General features: G+C 38.6%; 1 protein-coding gene across 1 annotated transcript in view; it reads right to left on the reverse strand.

The window, feature by feature from the left end:
* nbas (NBAS subunit of NRZ tethering complex) overlaps window positions 1-26,207 on the reverse strand; it is a 383,924-nt gene that overhangs the window by 205,331 nt on the left and 152,386 nt on the right. Inside the window, exons 25-33 of the mRNA XM_061900721.1 lie at window positions 24,192-24,365; window positions 23,512-23,645; window positions 12,589-12,651; window positions 12,336-12,458; window positions 12,134-12,236; window positions 10,076-10,153; window positions 9,854-10,008; window positions 5,695-5,807; window positions 1,456-1,569 (exon numbers count right to left, since the gene is read on the reverse strand). Coding sequence (XP_061756705.1) covers window positions 1,456-1,569; window positions 5,695-5,807; window positions 9,854-10,008; window positions 10,076-10,153; window positions 12,134-12,236; window positions 12,336-12,458; window positions 12,589-12,651; window positions 23,512-23,645; window positions 24,192-24,365 — 1,057 coding nt within the window. The remainder of the gene's footprint in view (window positions 1-1,455; window positions 1,570-5,694; window positions 5,808-9,853; window positions 10,009-10,075; window positions 10,154-12,133; window positions 12,237-12,335; window positions 12,459-12,588; window positions 12,652-23,511; window positions 23,646-24,191; window positions 24,366-26,207) is intronic.

Consider the following 26,207-nt stretch of genomic DNA (forward strand, 5'->3'; position numbering starts at 1 on the left):
TCTGGGATGCTCTTCCAACTCTGTGAGAGGGAAGAGGCACAACGCTAATTGAACATTAATTACGTCGTGACGAGGCAGACTTTGGCGACAGTTGAACAGGATGGCCGCGACACATGACACAAACACTTTCACACAAATACAGAAAACACGTACATAAACACACGCACATTAACAGACACACACAGGATTACAGTCAAGAAAGGCGGATTGTTCCGTGCATTATAATACCAATCCCTACTGTTTACTGCTGTGCTATCTTCTAACAGACATTTCCGTCATTTTTGATCGAGGCAATAATGCTGACAGCTGATCACCGTGGTCGAACTCAAATTAATTGCAATCATCAATCTACTTAAAAAGGTTATTGTACCTTTGCAATTACTCCAAAATTCAGCGGCATGTGTCATGACGAAGACCAGAAGGCGGGCTCACACTACACCAGTTTTGAAATCTCTGCATTGGCTCCTCTTGTGTTTCAGGATCAATTATAAGGTTCTTCCTATGGTTAACAAAAGTTTTTATGGTATCGGGCCTTCTTATCTATCAGATTTGTTTTTACCCTATGAGCTTTCCCAGGTACTGAGATCCTCCAGCACTCATCTTCTAATTAATCCAAAAGTCAGGACACAAAGTCACAGGATGGCATCTTTCCAGCTTGGAACAGCTTGTCTGAGGACAGCTTGTCTGAGGACCTCAGGGCTGCGGAAAACTTTCATGTTTTTAAGAGCGGGTTTAAGACCCATCCATTTGATTTGGCTTTTACCTGGAATTAATTATTTTAACCTGTATTTCATTCTTTATCTCTACTCAAGGTTCTTACTATTTTACAAGTTGTATTATTTTTATTTTCCAACGTTTCTCAGATGAGCCATCTGCTTCAAGGGTTATCGGCAGTGCTTGTGAGGGCAGGTTGAGCTCTCACATACTGTTACAGCTATGCAAAATTTCAATGTAAGACCAATAAAACAGTGACCTGTGTTTGATGCACAATCAACACAAAGCCAGACTTTATTAAAAAAAATCAGTTTTTAAGAAAAAAAGCTTGTTTCTGCGAACAAGACTGGCCGTTGATGCACAGAAGCTTTTGTGCTCCTTCCTTCAGTCAGCACAAAATAATTCTAAATTAGAGTATTATAATTAGCCACTCCTCTCAGACTAAAACCACCTTACTTAAGCCTTTCCATAAACCAGAGGTAGGAAGCCAACCACCCTCCAGGCTTTTTGTGGCGGCGGCGCTGAAGTGATACCTGCATGAAAAATTTACCGCCACGGTCTCAGAGGTAAAAACCCTTCAGAAGATGCAGTTATTTATTCAAAAATATGTTTATGCCTCTTCTTATCTCCCGCTGCCTGTGGTGGTGAGCGACGTTGCGAACAAAATGCCACCAGGATCTTTTGGCCCTCGAAGGAAGTTCAAATAAATCAAATGCAACGCTTCACCGCCTGTGTTGGTACCTGCCACTCGCAGCAGAGAAGCCAGACTCAGTAGAGTGTTGGACTGCTTGTAGGCGGTGGAGCAGTGGGCGATGCACTCCTCGATGAGAGACAGACGGTCTGAGCGCAGACGCACTGCAGGGACAAGAGGAAGAGGAAGAGAGCGTTGAAGTTAGTGTCAGAAAAGGTAACATACTGAAGAGTAATGTATCTGTTACCACTTACAAGTGCAGATACAGCTGCACAATCAAACCAGGGCCCAAATAGGAGCTGTAATCCTTCACAAAGATACTAACGCCCACCGAAGGCATTTTCTGGTATTTCTATTATGCAGACAAATCCCTCAGTATAATCAGTTCAGTGCAAAAAGATGTGCAGGTACTGTATACGTAGACGCGGATAATATTGTGGGCAATAATTATATACAGTGTACAAATTATATACATGTTCACGTATAGTACAGGCCAAAGGTTTGGACACACCTTCTCATTTCCATGTGTGTTCTTTATTTTCATGACTATTTAGATTGTAGATTGTCACTGAAGGCATCAAAACTATGACACCTGTGAAGTGAAAACTCTTTCAGGTGACTACCTCTTGAAGCTCATTGAGAGGATGCAAAGAGTGTGCAAAACAGTGATCAGAGCAAAGGGTGGCTGTTTTGAAGAACCTAGAATATGAAACATGTTTTCAGTTATTTCACTTTTTTTTTTAAATACATAACTCCACATGTGTTCATTTATAGATTTGATGCCTCCAGTGACAATCTACAATGTAAATAGTCATGAAAATAAGGAAAATGCATTTAATGAGAAGGTGTGTCCAAACTTTTGGCCTGTTCTGTATATATGATGTGGTCGGTGAATGTGTGAATCTTCAATAAAAATGATTCTACAGAACAAAAAAAGGTTTAGAAATCATTACGTGCATTAGCAGAAGTCAAAAGTTTGGAGCGTTTTTCATGCTGTTGAATGCAAAAGCTGTTGATACAATAAATACAAATCAATGGAAACAAAGAATCATATTACCATGTTTGCTAAGAACCCCTTTGCTATTTGTGGTTTAACTGTACTTATTGTAACACAACAATTGCTTCAAATTAAGAACATTGTTTTAAAATATATATTTTTTTAAAAAGACCATATGAAAAAGCGACTTCTATGAGATGGGTACCTCCCACATTTTAATTAATAAGGTACAGTACCTTCGTAGGAATTGATTCCGGTACTCAACTGTCAACTTTCTAAAATTGTGTGTGTGTTCATGTTTTGATGAATAATAATCTATTTAATAGTAAAATCAATATTTTGTATTTATCATTTACCAGTGAGCTGATAAGGATAGCTGTTGTCCTGTTGTTATATCATGGTTTGTTACACTTCTAAGCCTCATTTGCAAGTAATAGGCTTTAACATCATTTAATTGTAACGCACACCTTTATTGTGGTTAGTTGTAGGCATAGTTTGTTGAAATCACCATATAAAACAGCTAATGCTAATCAGTAGCATGTCTATGGCAAATCCAATGTATATTAGCATAGGGCTAAAAAGTGGAGCCTTACTTTAAATCTGAGTATTTTCAGGCATACTTGTACATGAACTTGCATGATTACCTAAAGGAATTTTAATGAACTTTTTTGCCCGTCAAGTGTTTGAGTCGGTCAAAACTGCAAACAGAAGTGACGTCATTTGCAACAAAGGTATCTAAATATGACACTGTTTGATTTTAGTGAATCGATACCAGGTAGTACCGACGGAATTCAGGACATAAAAAAGTACTAAATTACAGTACCAACTCCTACGCTCTCCCTAAGCCTTCACTCCTCTGTGTTATCTTAGAGTGAATACAAAAAAAAATCTGGTAAAAGAACTGATCTATTATCAAAGCCTTTCATTTCAAAATTCTTAATTAAATTATTTTGTGAATACTGTACTCACATCCTTGAAGGAGTGCAGGTGAACAGAAAGTACAATAGTGTGGCTCTCAGCTGTGATAATTATAAACCAACAACCTTTTATTCAGCTTTTAGGATGTCTAAAAAAAAAGAGGAAATGTGTTTTATTACAAGTCTGTCACTGCGCTCGATGCCGGCAGCTCAGTTTGATGAGGGCACTGGAGGTGGGGAAATGGGGCGTAGGTAGGGTCTTGGGAGAAAAACAAGGTCTTGGTTCAGAGGGGAGGCTCATTCCAGCCTTACTTTAACGCTGGCGAGTGGCTGTTTACTGATGGAGCAGAAAGACGTGAGCTGTACTGTGGTTTGCACTTGCCACACAGCTGAGAGACCACGCTATCACACTGCAAAAACCAACGTCTATGACATCTAAGTGAGCTTAAAGGAGAACTGCACTATTCTGGATTTTTGCCTATCATTCCAAATCCCTTTACAGACAGGAACACATTTTTTTATTTTTTATGCATTCTAAGTCGTAAAATACAGCAAGTAAAAATGTGGCTAACGATGCACTATTCCGCACATAAATCCTGCTAAAAAAATGTTTAAAAACCCCGGCCACTATACTCCATTTACATCTCGTGACTCAAATATTAATCAAATATTAGCGATATTGTTATTATAAGCGCTAACGCAGACAAAAATATTTAGTGGTGGCGTGATCTCCTCACAGAGGGCCTTTAAATTAATTCTGGATTAAAAAAGGTTGTGGCCATCAACCGAGAAGTTGGTCATCTTGACATTCAACCTATAACTAGAGATCGCGAGAAAGACAAGGAAAAAATAAGCTCAACTTGAGGTGATTGTTTTATGATGTTCATAGTTTGTATTTCTTTTTTAGCATTAATATTGCTACATAATGCTTTGATTGATATGTTTAACACATAGCTTTTATAACTTGTAGCTCATCCTCTTTATAATCAGGTTCATCATATAAGGTTCTGGTTCATCATTTGTAGTCTTTGATGGCTCCCATGAAGTTTGTCATGTTTGGAATTAACAAAATACATTGTTACATGTTATTATGAATGTATCTGTTACTCATGACACATTTACAGCATCCCATGTAAAATGTTGATGAAGGTCTTTTTGAGGTGTTTAACTCCCTTTGGCTTCATTGTTAGCTGATTTTAGAATGCATGTGTCGTGAATAATGAGCAAAATTCCCCAAAAAAAGGCAGTTCCTCTTAAAATCTCGAATCTTTGTAAAAATACTTAATATTGAGATTTAAAAAAAAGTGTTGTATTTGCTGTATCAAACAACATCGATTCTGTTAGGTAATATAAATACACCAAAATCTGAGCTACTGGATAATACTTAAAAGAAAGCATTATTGTAAGATTTGAACAGCAACATCATGCTTGGTTGGCATATTCCCTAAAGAAAAACTAAGTGTTTAAACAGCCCCCACATCTGGAGCTGAGCTGACTGCCGGACAGCGGCTTTATTTCAAGATGTGTAGCAAAGCCTGCCTTTTTTTTTTTTACGCAGCTGTCTTCTGTAAATTTATATTCATATAAAGTGGCGCAAACAAGTGACGGACATCCGAGAGTTTAAATGGCATCATTATCTAATTTTCATAGTTGGCCATGAAGCATGTTAATGTATTTTTATGGACGCTGTAGGAAAGACATAAAGGGAACAAAAAATATGTTTACAAATACGAACAAAATACAAATAAACACTGATCTCTATTGATATGGCGTTTTTTTTTTCTGGCCGACGATGGGATTCATAAATATTACTGCGTACAAAAATGTTGTGTTAGCAGGGCTGATATGTGTGTAAATAACTTTCACCGCAAATGTACATATTTATGGAATAATTATATTCAGAAAAGGCTGCATATTTTTACACACTCTTTCAACCACTTGTAGAGCTCACGCAAAGTTTTTCAGAAATGGGATTCAGCGACACCTTATGGTATCATCATCAAATAAGGCTCATTCACATAAAAAAAAAAAACATGTGCATTGTGATATACCTAATAACACATATCATTTACAATGTATAAACATTCCTCTAATTCTGGATTTACTGTATATTTATTAGTTAGAGCCTGAATATAAAAATATAGAGCTGTATAAATATAGTTGAATTGTACATACACTTATGGTGGGTCAGTGACGCATTTATTATTTTGATAATTTTTTATTGAATGAGTGATGAGGTGGCGACTTGTCCAGGGTGTACCTCGCTTTACGCCTGATTGTAGCTGACATAAGCTCCAGCACCCACCGAGTCCCCGAAGGGAATAAGCGGTGGTAAATGGATGGATGGATGGATGGGTGGATGAATGAGTGGTTACCTTGCAGAGGCAAGACGTTTACACTGAAGTCCTCCAGCTGGCTGATGGCACTGATGAGGTCAAGCTCATCTTGGACGGCCGGAGGACAGTCGGTGATTAGCTGGAGACACGTCCTGAGGAACACCACTAACACTTAGCTAATGGGACACTCCATTATGGTCAAACCAATTGTTAATTCAAGCGTATTACCATTCAGTAATACGCCAGCACATCACTTTGCTTATTTATGAAACACTCCACTCTGTGTCTGGATATAAAAATCGTACGCTCTTGTTTAATATTCATCACATAATTACACAGACATTAATACAGAGGAGATTGAGGGAGAAGACAGGGGAAAGAAACCAAATGATTAAAAGCCCAAATCCCACATGAAACAACAGCTTATTGCTTCTATTGAGAAGAGAACTGACGTCAGCGGCAGTAGGTAATATGGGTGCTTGAGGACAACTAGCCCTTGTTCAGTGATGACACAGTCTTTTTGCTAGACAAAGAAAACAAACTATTTCCTAACAGAAAGTCAAAATAAACTTTTTTTTTTGCAAAAAGCACACAAAGTCACTGCCTTTAAAAGCCAGGAACCAAAGACCGTGCACACATTACCATTAAATGTAATGACTTTGTTAGTTCAGAATGTGCGGTTTTTGCACAGTATAACAGCTGCTATCTGGCTCAAGTGTGACCGCATTCTATACTGCAGGCTATTTTCACCGCGGCCCTATCTGATGGATCTGGAGGGTCAATGCCCCACTTGATCCAAATGCAAGCAGGCCGTAACAGGCAAAAAGTACAAGGCAACAATAAAATTCCTTAATCTGCAGCATTTCTCCAATAACACATTGGTTTATAATAAGAGCATTTAGGGTAATCCTGCTAAACAGCAACTAGCGATCGAAACATAACTTCCTTTTTTCCCCCATCTTGGCAGAGGTAAAAAAGAAAAGTAATTGAGGTTAACTCAGGCTTGCTAACAGGGCTGTAACCAGGATTTGACATATACCGAGGTAAAAAATCGGTGGTGCAAGGGGGGCTTTGAAAGGCAGAAATCATGGGGTTAAGCATAATTTAAAAAAATCACCATCAACCAATGACCAATGATTGTCACACACACACTAGGTGTGGTGAGATTATCCTCTGCATTTGACCCATCACCCTCACCCCGTGGGAGGTGAGGGGAGCAGTGAGCAGCAGCGGTGGTGATTTCACACCCAATTCCAACCCTTGATGCTGAGTGCCAAGCTGGGTCACATTTTTATAGTCTTTGGTATGACTCAGCCGGTCATACCAAAGGTTTGAACTCACGACCTACCGATCTCAGGGCGGACACTCTAACCACTGAGCAGGTATTTAAACTCGGACATTGATTTGAACTCCCAACCTTCTGCTTAAAGTGCATGTCCTTGTCACACATGCCACAAGGGCCAAAGGAAACGACAGGAGAAATGTTTTTTAAAATTCTAATCGTGACAGAGCAAGTCATGTACAGGAATACGACATGCACTTCTTCACAGAAAACACCACCACCTCACGGATAACAAATCTCTACGTACAGCCTGTGTTCTGCATGTAGAGCGGGGCGGCACCTGACTGACGTGAGAGTATTATACTGACGGCTTTCCACGTCAATTTCATTCTGGTGAAACCAACATTAGTAACATCAGTACAATTGAATGTCAATGTTATGTTGACAGCACATTTTGGATCAGATGATGTTTAAAGTAAAAGTGGACTTCATTGTTTTACGTTGTTGTCTGGAGTTGTAGCGGGTTCAGCTGTATGACCAAAGATTGTATATTGAGAGAGAATGATCTACCGCATGGTGATGTACAGCGCACACAATGTCTCACACAAAGTGTATTTGCAGTCAGTTATATATTCTTTTTCTTGTCACTTAAAAAAATACAGAGGACATGACCTCGGTGTCCTTAATGGTAGTTACAGCCTTGCTTGCTAATACCATACTGACCTGAATATATATATCTGAAAAAAGTCTGCTATTCTGAGCTTTCTTCCTGTCACTCAAGGCAACATTTGGCAAATTAGGAAATAACCAAATGAAGATGCTAATTTCAAGATAATGGTGAGAAATGAACCATTAACTGTTTGAGCAGATACAAAATATATGTTTCCTTTTCATTGATTTTAACATTTAAAAAATGTAGTATTTTCTTGCAAATTAATCTTGTAAAAGGGGTCCTATTTTCAGGATTGGCTCATAATTGGGTCAACATGGTGCATCACTGTACCGTATTCTCTGGACCATTGGGCGCACCGGATAATAAGGTGCGTGGTCGATGAATGGTCTATTTTTGATCTGTTTTCATATAAAAGGCCCACCGGATTATAGGGCGCATTAAAGGAGTCATATTATTTATTTTTTTCTAAACGTGAAACACTTCCTTGTGGTCTACATCAGTGGTCCCCAACCACCGATTGGTACCGGGCCGCAGAATAATTTTTTATTCATTTTTATTTTTAAAAAAAAAATAATAAATATATATATTTTTTAATTAAATCAATTTGTCCCGCCGGGCCACGGGACAAATTATTACGCGTTGACCGGTCCGCGGATACAAAAAGTTTGGGGACCACTGGTCTACATAACATGCAATTGTGGTTATTTGGTCAAAATGTTGCATAGATTATGTTTTACAGATCATCTTCAAGCCGCTTTCTGACAGTCGCTTCAGGATGCACCGTTTTGTGGGTGGTCTTATTTACGTCGCTCACCTTCGGCAGCTTCTTTTCTGCCTCATCTTTGTTGTAGTGGTGTAGCGTGCAAGGACGGTTGTGGAGGAAGTGTCAAAAGATGGACCTAACTGTTTTAATGACATTCAGACTTTACTTCAATCAAACAAGGAGCAGCATCTCCTCATCCGGAAACAACAAGGCCGGAAATGTGTCACTTAAAAAAACGTCTGACCGGAACTCTCTAATAACCAAAGTTAATAATGTAAATTCACTACACCGGTATGTTTTAGCACTTTCGTGGCGAGTTTACTGACAGATATAAGTAAGAACTTTACACTACTTTATAGTAGAAATGGCAACAATGGAGGATGAATGTCTCATAACAAGAAAATAGAGAAAAAAAGCTTATCTACTACGGTGTCGCGACGGACTACAAAGGCGGATCCGCGCAATTTTTCAGGATTTATGCAGAACCCAAACACAGATCAGCAGGTACCAGAGGGTAAGAAAAGGTAGCTGAGATAGGCACCAGCGCCCCCCGCAACCCCAAAGGGAATAAGCGGTAGGAAATGGATGGATGGAAAACACCAGAAATTATATATTACTTTATATGCACACCATAATAATACTGGCATGTTTAGTGCGCCGACAATCCATCAAGCAGTGCGGCTTCATAGCTTACCAAAGTCGTACTAAAACATTTTGATATATTTTTGAGCGCCATGTGTAATGTTCTATATTTTCAATGGAACATATAAAATGTTGGTGCTTACATGAGTCATGTTGCCATCATATTGCAGTCTACACAAATATCCTATGTTTGACTGCTGTCTATTGGCCACACTTATCATTTCACCATGTACCAAAAAAAATTGCTTTGGGGTCGGTAAGCAAAACCAGAATTTTTCCCTCTATTAGGTGCATCGGGTTATAAGGCGCACTGTAGAGTTTTAAGGAAAAAAAAGGACTTAAAGTGCGCCTTATAGTCCGCAAAATAAGGTACATCTTTATTTGACTGAATGCTACAAATTGATATGATCTTTTTTGCAACGCCAGGGCATTACCCGCCAATTAATGTTTAAGGTGAACTCAATGAGAAATAGCGATGCTGATATACTTAAATATACTTTAAGTCAATGTGTGTTTTTGCGTGTGGCTAAGTTATATCAAACCAAAGGGCACAGGAAAAGGCTCAGGAAAGTGTCCATGTGTCCAAAGATTTCAAACACAATCCAGCAGATAGCAATGTACACACAAACACAGCAGGAGACTTTAAATGCATGATGTTTTCACAGGGTGTCAAGCGGTGTGTGTAAATTAGTTGTAATAAATTAAGGAATGACCCACTTCTCTATTCAGAACAGAAGGTTAGGTTAAGACAGTTCACTCCTCTGAGGTCTAATTCAAATATTCTATGCTATACCTTCCATAGTTTTGTCATTAGCATGCATTGGTTGTGGTTCTTTACCTTGCCAGGCCCATGCAAGAGTCTGTCAGTGTGGTGGAGGAGTTGAAGTACTCTCTCGCGGCAGCCAGCACCAGCTCCACGCTGCTGTCGTAGGCTACTTTCATGGCAAAGCCTTTACCGCGGAAGGACAGGCTGACGGGCACGTCTTGGCTCACCTGGAAAAGCCGATAGATGAGAATCTTTCAAATATTCTCTAAGGTAATAGGTGTTGCATTGAAATACCTTGGAGCAGTGCATCAACTGTCCGGCTAGGCGCACGTTCTCCAGCCGGCTCGAGCACAGCAGGGACTGAACAAATATCTGCAGCAATCATTAAAAATGTTTTCATGTAATGAGATGTAATATACCTCAATGGAATGGAATGTAATTTGCCAAATGGCCTACAAAAACAATGTGTTAACGTGCAAAAATCATTATATAATATACTTTAGGTCACCAACCTTTTTGAAACCAAGAGCTACTTCTTGGGTACTGATTAATGCGAAGGGCTACCAGTTTGATACACACTTAAATAAATTGCCAGAAATAGCCCATTTGCTCAATTCACCTTTAATAAATAAATCTATATACATTTAAAAAATTTGTATTTTTGTCTGTCATTCCGTGGTACATTTTTTTTCCTTTAAGGGAAGGTTTTTTGTATAGAATAAATGATGAAAAAAACACTTAATTGAACAGTTTAAAAGAAGAGAAAACACGAAAAAAATGAAAATAGAATTTTGGAACATAGTTTATCTTCAATTTTGACTATTTAAAATTCAAAATTATACCGAAAAAAATGAAGAAAAAAACTAGCTAATTCGAATCTTTTTGAAAAAATTTAAATAAGAATTTATGGAACATCATTAGTAATTTTTCCTGATTAAGATGAATTTCATAATTTTGATGCCATGTTTTAAATAGGATAAAATCCAATCTGCACTTTGTTAGAATATGTAACAAATTGGACCAGGCTATATTTCTAACGAAGACAAATCATTATTTCTTTGAGATTTTCCAGAACAAAAAATTTTCAAGAAATTTAAAAGACTTTGAAATAAGATTTAAATTTGATTCTACAGATTTTCTAGATTTGCCAAGAATATTTTTGGGGAATTTTAATCATAATAAATTTGAAGAAATATTTCACAAATATTCTTCGTCGAAATAACAGAAGCTAAAATGAAGAATTAAATTGAAATGTATTTATTATTCTTTACAATAAAAAAAAAATACTTGAAAATTGAATTAAATTGTCAGGAAAGAAGAGGAAGGAATTTAAAAGGTAAAAAGGTATATGTGTTTAAAAATCCCCAAATTATTTTTAAGGTTGTATTTTTTTTCTCTAAAATTGTCTTTCTGAAAGTTCTAAGAAGCAAAGTTAAAAAAATAAATGAATTTATTCCAACAAGTGAAGACCAAGTCTTTAAAATATTTTCCCAGGATTTTCAAATTTTATTTGAGTTTTGTCTCTCTTAGAATTAAAAATGTCGAGCAAAGCAAGACCAGCTTGCTGATAAATAAATACAATTTAAAAAATAGAGGCTCACTGGTAAGTGCAGCTATTTGAGCTATTTTTAGAACAGGCCAGTGGGCTACTCATCTGGTCCTTACGGGCTACCTGGTGCCCGTGGGCACCGCGTTGGTGACCCCTGGTATACTTTATATACTGTTCATTTCCACATGACAAAAGAAGTTCCCTTATGTTGAAAATATACATGTATATAAAAACCAAAGGAAGACAAAGCAACACCATTTTTAAAACAATTCCACTTTCAATGTGATGTACTGGTATTAAACACTTCATTTTTCCTAAACCTGCATTTCCCATAGGAATTAATGAATGTATATTACTTGATGTTACTTGATCGATTCCTGGGTCAAATTATGGCCATCACGAAAACCTTTCTACTTAAAACTGTCACAATTAACTTCCATATAACTGTGTGAAAAAAGTCAACCTGTAACTATTACGACTTTAAATTAAATATACATATGCTGTACATATTGTACAGTGTCAACCAGGACATATGTGCTGGGTTCCTTTGTGGCAAAAAGTAGCCTCGTGGTGGCAGCACAAAAACCTATTTTAAGGCTTTTGTTACAAATAACAACATCTTTTTTTAATTACTTTGGGTAAACATGTGCTTAGAAGGCCATATAATGCAATCTAATTTCATATAATCTAATGTAATCAATGTATTAATCTAATTTCATAAATATCATTGTGATATTTATATCAGATTAAATTAAATTAAATTAAATTATCAAAGGAAGGGTTTCTTCTTTCTTTATTGGTACCTGGTGGCAGGTCTCAGCTTTTAAACAGACATAGACGTTCTGCTGCATGTCCAGCAGATCCTGCAGCAGACCTCTCCACACAGTCTCGCCCACTGGAGGGTTCCTGACCATAAAGCACCACAAAAGAATATTCATCACATTTCATTTCACACTACCTGGGGTTTAGTGTTGTGTTCAAGGGCACGTGTGTGTCTGTTCTTACTTGCGTCCCGTATGCCGACACAGTTTGACCATAAGTTCGTTGGCTTCCTCTTTGCTGTTCTGACTGTTCCTCACGTAGGAGATGGGCTTCTGTAGGCCATGTTTCTCAAGCACCTCCGCCACACTGAAACCAAACATCGTATATAAACAATACAATCTCTTCAGATGAAACTATCTTATTCTCATCTTTCAGAACTTGAGGGGGATGAAGGAGGAGTAGATGGTAGACCATTAGGAGGACAGTGTGACTCTACCTGAGGTGTTTCTCAAGTTTGTCCACCTGATCATGCAAGGAAGCGGTGACGTCAGTCTCAGGCCTGCAGAAAAAAAGAAAAACACTTATTTGTATTCAATGTATTTGCCCTTTGAAAACATGCTAACATGCAACAAACATGTAATGTTATTAAACAATTCAATAGCTAAATTAAACAATGTTCCAATGGCATTGAGCAGCGACAAATACATACAATCATAACAAAAAAATGAGAATCACGCAGTATTTATGTGTGCAAGTGCCCACTACTGCAAGGTTATCTTAAAAATAAAATCCCCATGATGCTTTGACAATTCTAGATCAAGCTGTCCCTCACTGGAACGACCCAAATCAAGTGTTTGTGTGTGTGTGTGTGTGTGTGTGTGTGTGTGTGTGTGTGTGTGTGTGTGTGTGTGTGTGTGTGTGTGTGTGTGTGTGTGTGTGTGTGTGTATGTGTGTGTGTTTTCTTGTGGGTAGTTGCTGCCTTCTGCTTACACCAGGTGTCCCAAAATTACAGCCGCTGGGCCAAATTTGACCCACCATTGTCCATAATCTGACCCGCAGTACGTCTCAAATTATTTGTTATTTTTTCAAATCTGTCCTGTTTAGCTGTTCAGGCGAATCATATTGGTGATGTTTATGCCCATATCTGCTGTAAAGATTTACTCTACAGAAAAATAACTGTGGTATCCTCGTGTTGCTTTATTTGTATTTGACTTTATTAATGTTTGGATATATTTAGAGTTTGATGCAATTGGACCGGAGCAGGAGGGGATAGAAAGAAGAATAAATTGATTATAAAAGAATACAAAGGGGTAAATTGTCGGGACAGGACCAGAAAAAAATCTATCATATACTAACTGTATATACGTATATTATATACAGTATATACACAGTTGAAAGAAAAAGTATGTGAACCCTTTGGTATTACTACCATGAATTGATTAGCGTGGACCCCGACTTAAACAAGTTGAAAAACCTATTCGGGTGTTACCATTTAGTGGTCAATTGTACGGAATATGTACTGTACTGTGCAATCTACTAATAAAAGTTTCAATCAATCAAAAAATACTTGTATTTCTGCATAAATTAGGGATAAAATGTTTTATGCTCTTCATCAAAGTCACCACAATAAACAAACACAGTCTGCGTAAACTAATATACGTCTGCACAAAAATATAAGTTTTCATCTTTTTATTCAACACAACATGTAAACATTCACAGTGCAGGGTGGAAAAATTATGTGAACCCTTGTATTTAGTTACTGGTTTACCCTCATTTGGCAGCAATAACCTCAACTAAACGAATTCCTGTAGTTGCAGATCAAACCTGCACAACGGTCAGGAGGAATTTTGGAACATTCCTCTTCATAAAACTGTTTCGGTGCAGCAATTTTATTGGGATGTCTGGTGTGAATCGCTCTCTTAAGGTCATGTCAAAGCATCTCAATCAGGTTGAGGTCAGGACTCTGACTGCGCCACTCCAGAAGGCGTATTTTCTTTCGTTGAAGCCATTCTGTTGTTGATTTACTTCTATGCTCCGGGTCAATGTCCTGTCGCATTACCCCTCCTCTGTTGAGCTTCAGTTGGCGGGCAGATGATTTAAAATGTATAAAATGTATTGATAAACTTGGGAATTTATTTTTCCATCGATGAAAGCAATCCATCTAAGCTGTGAAACAGTAAAGCAGCCCCAAACCATGATGCCACCTCCACCATATTTCACAGTTGGGGTGAGGTTTGGATGTTGTTGTTCTGTGCCTTTTTTCCTCCACACATAGAGTTGTGTGTTCCTTCCAAACAACTCAATTTTGGTTTCGTCTATCCACAGAATATTTTGCTATTAGTGCTGTGGAACATCCAGGACCTCTTTTGCAAACTTCAAACATGCAGCAATGGGTTTTCTTTGGACAGCATGGCTTCCTCCGTGGTGTCCTCACATGAACTTCATTCTTGTTCAATGTTTTATGTATTGGAGATTTGTTAACAGTAATGTCAGCATGTGCCAGATATTTCTGTAAGTTTTTAGCTGACACTCTAGGATTCTTCTTCACCTCAATGAGCATTGCGCTGTGCTCTCACAGTCATCCTTACAGGTCGACCGTGCTTAAGGAGAGTAGCAACAGTGCTGAACTTTCTCCATTTGTCTGTCTTACCGTGGACGCATGGACATCAAGGCTTTAGAGATACTTTTGTAAGCCTTTCCAGCTTTATACAAGTTAACAATTCTTGATCGTAGATCTTCTGTGAGCTCTTGTGCGAGGCTTCTTGAAAACTGCACACATATCACAGGTGTCTGTTTTTATAGGGCAAGGCAGCTTTAACTCACACATATGATCTTGTCACATTGATTAGACTCCTTGTTGTCTGAGTCTTGGCTCCAATTAGCTCTTGGAGAAGTCATTAGCCGAGGGGATCACATACTTTTTCCACGGGCACCCCATCTTGAAGTAAAAAAACAAAAATGTAGACATTTTTGCAAATTTATTAAAAAAGAACAACTAAAATATACAATGGTCTTATGTATTCAGACCCTTTGCTCATTACTGAGTAGAAGCATGCTTTTGAGCTAGTACAGCCAGGGCTCTCCCTTAGAGACAGGGTGAGAAGCTCTGCCATCCAGAAGGAGCTCAAAGTAAAGCCGCTGCTCCTCAAAATCGAGAGGAGCCAGATGAGGTGGTTTGGGAGGAACCAGATGAGGTGGTTAGGGCCTCAGGTAAGGATACCACCCGAACGCCTCCGGGAGGTGTTTAGGGCACGTCCGACAGGTAGGAGGCCACGGGGAAGACCCAGGACACGTTCCGAAGACTGTCTCCCGGCTAGCCTGGGAACGCCTCGGGATCCCCCGGGAAGAGCTGGACGAAGTGGCTGGGGAGAGGGAAGTCTGGGCTTCCCTGCTTAGGCTGCTGCCCCCAGGACCCGACCTCGTATAAGCGGAAGAAGACGGATGGATGGATGGATGGATGGATCAGTTTCACTTTTTTGATAAATTTGCAAGTATTCTACATTTCCATTTTTTTCTGTCAAGATGGGGTGCTGAGTGTACAATAATGATATTTTTAGTTTTTAGCAAATGGCTGCAATGAAACAAAGAATGAACAATTTAAAGGTCTGAATACTCGTTGTACCCATTGTATATAAACATATACACATACACGCGCACACACATACACACACACACACACATTCATAAACACATACATACTTACTGTAGACAGTACATATACACCATATTTTTCGGACTATAAGTCGCAGTTTTTTTCATAGTTTGGCCAGGGGTGTGTGCGACTTATACTCAGGAGCGACTTATGTGTGGGATTATTAACACATTACCGTAAAATATCAAATAATATTATTTAGCTCATTCACATAAGAGACTAGACGTAAAAGATTTCATGGGATTTAGTGATTAGGAGTGACAGATTGTTTGGTAAATTGTTTGTTCTATATGTAATAGTTATTTGAATGACTCTTACCATAATATCTTATGTTAACATACCAGGCACTTTCTCTGTTGGTTATTTATACGTCATATAACGTACACTTATTCAGCCTGTTGTTCACTATTCTTTATCTATTTAAATTGCCTTTCAAATGTCTATTCTTGGTGTTGGTTTTTATCAAATAAATTCCCCCCAAAATGCGAGTTACACTCCAGTGCGTCTTATATATGTTTTTTTCCTTCTTTATTGTGCATTTTCGGCAGGTGCGACTTATACTCCGAAAAATACGGTAGATAGCCCAATTCTTCGGCCAAATTCTTTCACCCAATGTGGCCAAAAAGGTTGGAGACGCCTGTCTTACACCAAACATTTTAACCTCGGCAATCAAATCCTCAGATTGTCTTTTTTTCCCTCCACACAAATTGTTCTACCTTCACATTACCTTCATTGCTCACTTGGCATCTTTCAGGAATGCATTTGACATTCTTTCCCCCCCCATTAGACTCTTTCTTTTGTGCTAAAATATGAAAAATGGAGCGCAAATACTGTGCTTTCAAAAATAAAAATGCTCTTGTGCTTATCTGTTGAGCTAAATGTTGAAGAAGAAATGAATGGTTTAGTTTGGGATGAATAAAAAATCATCAATAAAATATATGAGGCTGTTCATGAACAGATTTGACTCATTTGAACATGTGATTGGTTGTTTTACATTATTGATATGGTCTAATTTGAATAATTGGCCAGGACGCATGAGCACATAAAGTTTTAATGAAGCTGAAAAAACAATTTGTATATAACAGACACTTTTTTGCATTATTTGTTATTAGTATTAATATTAAAATTTGTTATCATTATCCTCTTTATGCCAATTGCTGTTCTTCCTTGCCATCAAAAATTGAGCCTTGCTCTGCAAACGGGCCCCATGTAGGCCACACTTTGGACACCCTTTGATTTACATAATTCACTGGGATGGCAAAGTGTTGCCGGACAAATAATCGCTAAATATAAAAGACAAAGTCCGAAAGTTGGCATCACGGATCCTTCCTCTTACTTCTTTTCATTCTCCAGCAGACCAGGGCCCTCATGTAAAGAGTTCCGTGGCTTTCCTACTAAAAACGGATGTACAATCAAATCTGGAAAATGGCAAACACAAGTTAAAATGTAGATGTACTTAAGTACTAAAGCACATTTCTTTGTTGCATGCAATATATTTGGAATTGATTCCAGATGTCAGCCCTTCATAAATACGCAAATCATATTGAAAGTAGCAATGGGACTGCGAACTGCACACAGTGCCAAATCAGGAATATGGCTGGACAATTAATCCAATTTCTATTTCGATTATTATGAATTATAATAAATGGAAGAAAAAAAAAGGGCCGGGAAACGTGCATGCAAATTCCGGAGCTCAGTGAAACAGATGAAGAGTGGAAAAAAAAAGAATGAATACGAAAAGTTTGGGATGGCACCCTGACTGCTATTTTTTTATTGACACAGCACTAGTATGCCTAATCAATAATTATAAAACTCAACAAAATATTAAGTCATAGGATTTCTAGAGACACATTAAACGATAAAGTCGATAAAACGGAATTCACTGATAAACGCAAATTAATATCAGGGAAATTTACGTAAATGTAAGTGAAATGTTGTCATTGTGAGAAGAAACATTTGTTTGGGAAAATAATGTGTCCGGTAGCGCTCATCTATCGCAGACATACTCCACTGGCACGTCCTGAACTAAAGAATCAATGTCGAGATGGCCACTTATAACAGTGACTTAGCTAGGAAGCTGAGGCTAACAAGAACAATCCATACACCCACAACACATCTCATCTGCTTGTGTTGTTGTGAAAGACATCATGTATGTAACATCAATGTACAATCAGTGGTCACAGTTTGAGAGGCGCTCTTTTTTTTAATAGCCTTAAGTCATCTCCTTACTCGTCAGGCTGAGAACAACAGCACAGCACACTTCCTCCCCCCACAATAATATCGCGGTGTGCCAAATCCAGTCTGACTAAACCAACAAAAAAAAATGTTCAAAAAAGTACTTTGCACAAACATAATGTACTTAAAGCACTTATTGATACATTTACAAAATTAAGATGCGTTGACCAAAAACACCAGTCAAAATTGTCCAAAGATGTATTGGACCAAGAATTGTGAGGATTTTTGTATTTAATTAACGAACATCATGATTACAATATCCATGGAAAGTAATCGTACTTATTATTTTTGCTGTAATCGTCCAGCCCTATGGTGCTTCTTTTTCCTTGCAGCGATCAGACAGAGATTTGATTTTCTCTATTGAAACTGCACACAGGCTAAAACAAACAAAAATAAATAATGGGGCATCGGGAAAAGTGTGGAGAAGAAGATGGATGTACATTGCCAAAACATACAAGCGTTTAAAAAGATAGTCGCTGCAACTGTCCCCTTCCCCCTCAAGTCTGAGCGTGACTACTGGTAACGTAATCTCAGCTTTTGCTGACGGCGCATCGAAATACGGTGGAAAAATGAAACGTATTTAACCTTCAGAAAGCCAGAAGTGGAAGACGATCAAGAACGAGAAAGAGAAAAAACAGCAAAAGAACGGTAGGACTACTACTTCGTGGCTCTTTGGTGACTTTGAAACTCTTGCACGGATGCCTAACTAGCTTAATGCTTATGTAAATGTCCACAATGCACGCCAAAAAATGTGCTTAATGCTCTCAAATGTAGTCTGTTAGCCCCATTGTCAGTGTACAAGACATTACAATAAGCTAATGCTTATTTTAAAGCAATTACGAAAATAAATAAATACAAACTAGCTCACCATACATGTTCTTTCTCCCAGGTGATTTGCTCAAATTCCAATCCCCTCCCCTTGCAGGACATGTTACAAAAACTATATTGCCAAAAGTATTCGGCCACCTGCATTGACTCACATATGAACTTGAAGTGCCATCCCATTCCTAACCCAAAGGGTTTAATATGATGTCGGTCCACCTTTTGCAGCTATTACAGCTTCAAATCTTCTAGGAAGGCTGTCCACAAGGTTGCGGTGTGTGTTTATAGGAATCTTTGACCATTCTTCCAAAGGCGCATTGGTGAGGTCACACACTGATTTGGCCGAAAAGGCCTGGCTCTAAATCTCTGTTCTAATTCATCCCAAAGGTGTTCTATCGGGTTCAGGTCAGGACTCTGTGCAGGCCAGTCAAGTCCATCCACAACAGACTCTGTCACCCATTTCTTTATGGACCTTGCTTTGTGCACTGGTGCACAGACATGTTGGAAGTGGAAGAGGCCCGCTCCAAAATTAGGAGCATGGAATTGTCCAAAATGTTTTGGTATCCTGGATCATTCAAAGTTCTTTTTACTGGAAATAAGGGGCCAAGCCCAACTGCTGAAAAACAATCCCACACCATTATTGCTCCTCCACCAAATTCCAGACTCCGCACAATGCAGTCAGAAATGTACTGTTCTCATGGCAATCTACAAACCCAAACGCATCCATAGATTGCCAGATGGAAACGTGTGATTCATCACTCCAGAGAACGTGTCTCCACTGTTGTAGAGTCTAGTGGTGACGTGCTTTACACCACTGCTGCCGATGCTTTGCATTGAACTTGGTGATGCATGGCTTAGATGGAGCAGCTCGGCCATGGAAACCCATTCCATGCAGCTCTCTGCGTATTGTATATAGGCTAAGTGGAAGATCACATGAAGTTTGGAGTTCTGTAGCAATTGACTGTGCAGAAAGTCGGCGACCTCTTTGCACAATGCGCTTCAGCATCCGCTGACCCTTCTCTGTCAGTTTACGTGGCCTACCACTTAATGGCTGACTTGCTGTTGTTTCTAAACTCTTCCATGTTCTTATAATAAAGCCGACAGTTGACTTTGGAACATTCAGGAGCCAGGAAATTTCATGGCTCGATTTGTTGCACAGGTGGCATCCTATAGCAATTACACGCTGGAAATCACTGAGCTCCTGAGTGTGGCCCATTCTTTCACAAATGTTTGTAGAAACAGTCTCCATGCCTAAGTGCTTGATTTTATACACCTGCCAAGTGATTAGGACACATGATTATGATCATTCGGATGGGTGGCCAAATACTTTTGGCAATATAGGGTATATACAATGTACATACATACATAACAAACATACATATTTCATATTTTGTTTTATATAGTTACATTCAATGTCCATACCAGTCACTTCTGGACATTTCATATTTTCAAATGTAGGGCTCAACTGTAGGACTCCATGCATTCAAAATATGCTTGGTGAATTAATTCTTCCTTTTCTAACAATGCCATCAATTTCATGTTTATGAGGACAAAATAAAGAAACCATGACCGAGTTTGCATCCAACTCATAAAGGCACCTTGAGTCCACACAACTTAACAGTACTAATGCAACAAAAGCTTGAAAGTCGATATAAAGCGGTCCTTATTGATGCCAAATGCTGCTACATAAATATTGTAATGGCGTGACTCGAGCCTTTATAAAAGTTTTATTAGCCTTCGATGAAAGTTGTTACAATCCGCCAACTGTCGACGGCAAAATAAACAATTAGGACATAAACAGAACCGTTTTTCTCTGTCATTTCTAGCACTCAATGTGCGTGGCAAAAAAGATCTGTTAAAAAATTAATAAACTGAATAAACTAAATGATATTTTAGAAAAAAAAAAATTTGAATGTGTTTTTATCTTGCATTCAAACAGGTAAACTCTTCAAACGTTGTGTAATGGTGGACAAAAGTATTAAAGACAGTTGATAAATAAAACTTCTGGCTTTTTAATGAATAATTACGCATACAACGCTACTGTATTTTAATGTTGGTCATTATTGTGGAACTTTGCCAAGACTTTTCTGAGGTGGCACTTGGTGAAAAAGTTTACGAACCACTATTTTAACCAATCGAATGTCGCCCTGCATCGTCCCATATCTTCACTCCCTTTTTTGCATTGACAGAAATTCCTTCTTTCACTCATTTATTAATTATAATTCACTAATTTACAACAAAAATCACTGCTTCTGCAGTAGATTGCTCTCAAAAGTTACCAAATGTTCTCACCCTAAGTGCGGGTAAACTACGTACAAGTTCTTGTAATATAAACAAAAGTTTGCGATCAACTTTCAACCGTAAAACATGCAAAACTGTGCACGGGTATGTCTACAGATACAGATGCAATACAAAAATCTGAACTTTCCATTATATTTTTAGGAAGAATTTCTGCAATCAGGCATCTCAAAAAAGGCCCGTAAGATCTGGGGAGGCTGATAAATTGCTGTCAATGTTCAAAAATGTTTACTTTAAGATGGGAATAAAACATATTTTGTTAGATTTGTTGAAATCCTGTACTTTTTTTGTGTTAGGGTAACAAAAGACTTAAAACAGTGATTACAAATTCATAAAACCATAAGGCAATGTAATGTCTATGAAAAAAAGCCTTAAAACAATGCAACTTTTGTTGCAGCTTTGTGAAAACGTTCCTACAAAATGAAACATTTTAGGCCGCGGCAGTATTAAAAAAAACTCTGTGAAATCCTGGAGGGTCTGTTACATATATCAGTACTGTATATTACAGGCATATGAAATTTCTGCAAACATTTGGAAATCCGTGTTTTTGAACGTACATTTTTGCTTAGAAAATACATTTTTGTGATTTTTAAAAAATTTAATATTAATAAAAATACGATATTAACAACATTTGTTGAACGCTCTCTTCAGCCACAGGTACTCGCGTTTCTGCTTGCCTAAACGCTGCACTGAGTTGCAAGACGGGGAGACGATCAGGAGCACTGAAACAAGCTCGCTAGTTAGCTAACTGTCTATTTAGCTAGCTTACTAGTTGTCGCTTGCGTTTGCTCTCCGAGCCACAATGTTAACGCCTTTCCACTTTGCCAATCCTATTTGGATGATCACATTCAGAACACTGTTAGTGACGAACCAGTTGTAGTTCTAGACGTATTCATTAGTAGCCAGCGGCAAGGTATATATTTGACGTGATAGATTATAAATAGCTGTCACAACACCGGAAGTACAATAAACGAGGGGTCGTGGCTACACGACAGAATTGCCAAATAAGTAACGTGGTCTGAGTTATTTGCATGCATGTTATAGAATTTTGCATGACATCTTCAGAGATAATACTGCTAATAATCTAAAAAAATAAAAATAAAAATACTGTGGTACATTACATGGGACATGTAAGTGTAAACAAGACAGCCAAATGAGGTGGGTGGATGAGAATACATCTAAAGGTGAAATTTTTTTTTGATTTTGAAAATGTTCTTTCATGGGTGTCGTGATAAAATATTTATAAAATTTTTCTCAGTTTCCTTCTTTTTTTACAGAGGGTGCTCACATCTCTGATTTTAGGATTTAATTAGCTCTGCTTTTTCCAACTCTTTTTTGGGCACTGTGGAAATGAAATTAAGTGACTTATTATTCCATCCATCCATCCATCTTTTTCCGCTTATCCGAGGTCGGGTCGCGGGGGCAGCAGTCTAAGCAGGGAAACCCAAACACCCCTCTCCCCAGCCACTTCGTCCAGCTCTTCCCGGGGGATCCCGAGGCGTCCCCAGGCCAGCCGGGAGACATAGTCTTCCCAACGTGTCCTGGGTCTTCCCCGTGGCCTCCTACCGGTTGGACGTGCCCTAAACACCTCCCTAGGGAGACGTTCGGGTGGCATCCTGCCCAGATGCCCGAACCACCTCATCTGGCTCCTCTCGATGTGGAAGAGCAGCGGCTTATTAAGCATGTCTAAAACAAATCATACGGTGTGGGAAAGTGCGAAATGTACCATTCTCCTGGCAACCTCGTCCATTAGATTGCCAGATGGAAAAATGTGATTCAGTGGATAACGCGTCTCCACTGCTGTAGAGTCCAGTGGTGACGTGCTATACACCACTGCATCCCACGTTTTGCATTGGACTTGATGATGCATGGCTTTGATGCAGCTGCTCAGCCATGGAAACCCATTCCATGAAGCTCTCTGCGTACTGTACGTGGGCTAGGTGGAAGGTCACATGAAGTTTACACCGAGTCACACAATGGGGATTAGAAAAAGAAAGCAACTAAATTACTTTCAAAATAACAATTTTTTAAAGTTGTCCCCATGACGTTAGGCACCAGGTGTCACTATTAAGTCGCTTGCATGGCGAGAGGAACTATGAAGAACTTGCTAGTAATTCTATTTTCCAATTAAGGTGCACACCAGGGAGATAATCCATTAAAAAAAAAAGTTAATCTACTTTAGCTCGCCAATGGTCCATTTTATGAACTTTGCAGTGTACTTTTTTGTCATTGCTGACTCTCTTTAAAATGCAGTGCATAGCCACTCGGTCTCACGGGAGAGCTCAAGCAGAAGAAAGTAGCGTGCAGCTGGAAAAAGGAGCAGGAGTAAATCAGAGCCAAGAATGAAGGCCTTGCTGTGAAGAAATACATACTTGCTGTGTTTTAAAAGTAGTGTAAGAGGGAAAGCTTTACCCAAAACCTCTTTGTGGGAGACACTCTAGGATGTCATAGCAGAGGCTGAGCTGGTCGTCTCTCTCACTGCTGTAGATGCAATCCAGAGACAACGCCATCAACTGGTCAGGGTCCCCGATCAACTTCTGTAGACACTAGAGGACACATTTATTTAGAAAATCTTTTATTTACAAAACAATACAAGGTTTTATTGATTTTAAGACATTTTTTTCATGCGATCTGTATTTAAAAAATAATGGGAAAAAAAGGCTAATTTATATAAATATTTTACTTACAAATACCAACTCTCAGGTTTGAAGGATGATTCCTCACATTATTTATCAAAATAAATACAAAATAAATGTATGTATATATTTGTATTCACAGATTTTTTTTTTTACTTTTAGTATTTGATTTTGCTACGGATCGTTTACATTTTTTTAATTACAGTTCTATTAAATAGGCTAAAACCAATCCAATGTAGGTTACTTTATGCTAAGCTAACTGAACAAATCATTTTAGCTTTTGTGGTATAGATGACAAAGCAAATAATATCTATAATTGATAATGGATTCATTGTATTTTAAAAATAGGCAGGGGGGCAAATATTAAACAAGCTATGGGCCAAAAATGTCCCCCAGGCCACTGATTGGTCTCCACTGCAGGAAAGCAGTAAGTCAAGTGTGTGTGGTGACGCTTACATCAGGTTTGGAGTGCTGGAATATAATGAGAGGAAAGGAGAGGTCGTGCTGGGCCAGGCCGACCAGGTAGTCTCTGAGCAGATGTTTGGCAGCGCCCGCCTCCTGTCGCTCACAGCGGTGCAGGAAGGGCACCATCCACTGGAAGGCATCTTTCACATAGCGCTCCCTGCTGGACTGGTGGAAAAAATGTACAGCATTTACCAACACACTTTTAAAAGCTAGTTTCTATTTACATTTGTTTGTGTATCACGTATGGAAAATTGCCTTTGCTGCTCCCGTTCTTAAAAAGGAGCACGTTAGAGGCAGGCAAAGGGGTAATTTAATTTAAGACAGATTGGTAAACACACACACCATTCCCCAAGGGGGAGTCAAGCAGCATGTGTCAGTGCAGTAAACAACATTTGCTGGCTGTCTGCCCGCATGGTCCTTGCAGGTTGAAGCAGCATGAGCAGCAGTATTACCCCGCATTTAGAGGACAGCTCGTATAATGGACTCCAAGGACACTAGAGTTCACTTTATACTGCATTTATTTGTGGTCGAATTAAAAGGAAATAACAGCATGGAATGCAGCAATAAATAAGACTCAGTGTGTTCTTATCTTTAGTGACTATGCACATGATGTAAGCTTTGCATTACCTTCATATTGCATCACATTTTTGCAGCCTTTTTTTACCAACTTCTCCAACACTGAATTAGTAACATTACTACGGATTTTACTCGTACTTAATAATTATATTATATTTATATTTACAGTTTCAAAGCAACAGCCCTATGGTTAAGAAACACTGCTCTATAGCAGTGGTCCCCAACCTTTTTGTAGCTGCGGACCGGTCAACGCGTGAAAATTTGTCCTAAAGACCGGGACAGGGGATGGGGGGGACTGTATTGATCTATATTGTTATATAATGTATATATTGTGTTTTTTATGTTGATTTAATAATTTGAAAAATATACATATATATATATTTTTTATTTTTTTCTTGTGCGGCCCGGTACCAATCGTCCCGCGGATCGGTACCGGGCCGCAGCCCGGTGGTTGGAGACCACTGCTCTATAGGACAGGAGCTCGCTGTCGTTTTTAAGCTTTGACAACAAAAAAACACTAGTCAAAGATATTATATATGACATAACTTTTCTGCTGTTTATAAGCATCATCTGCTGACTGATCTGCTGTTTTTAAGCATCTACTACAAAAACACTAGTCAAATATTGTCTATATGACAGGAGAGCTACAGGCTATGTTATTTTTAAGCATCTACTACAAAAACACTAGTCAAAGATTTTCTAAATGACAGGAGAGCCACAGGTTATGTTGTTTTTAAGTATCTACTCCAAAAACACTAGTCAAAGATCCGCTACAATCAAGGCTCTTCCGCTGCTTTTAACCATTTACCGCAAAAAACTAAAGTCAAAGATACTCGACTGTATATGACAGGACGACTATGCTGTTTTTAAAAACATCTACTGCAAAAACACGAGTCAGAGATCCTCTGTAAGATACGATTAATCTGCTTTTTTCAAGCATCTACCACAAAAAAACACGAGTCAAAGATCCTCTTTACAACAGGACTACTATGCAGTCCGTAAGCATCTACTAGAAAAATACTAGTCAAAGATTATTTAAATGACAGGAGAGCTGCAGGCTATATTGTTTTTAAGCATCTACTGCAAAAACACTAGTCAAAGATCCTCTACAATCAGGGCTCCTGTGCTGCTTTTACGCATCTACCACAAAAAACAAAAGTCAAAGATTCTTGACTGTATATGACAGGACTACAATGCTGTTTTTAAAAACATCTACTGCAAAAACACTAGTCAGAGATCCTCTGTAAGATACGATTAATCTGCTTTTTTCAAGCATCTACCACAAAAAAACACGAGTCAAAGATCCTCTATACAACAGGATTACAATGCAGTTCTTAAGCATCTAGTGCAAAAACACTGGTCAAGCATACTCTATGTTGTTGAAGAACTCTGCTGTTTTTAGGCATCAACTTGCCAGACTGTATGACAGGA

Source organism: Nerophis ophidion, linkage group LG05, assembly GCF_033978795.1.
Source record: "Nerophis ophidion isolate RoL-2023_Sa linkage group LG05, RoL_Noph_v1.0, whole genome shotgun sequence".
NCBI classification, from domain to species: Eukaryota; Metazoa; Chordata; class Actinopteri; order Syngnathiformes; family Syngnathidae; genus Nerophis; species Nerophis ophidion.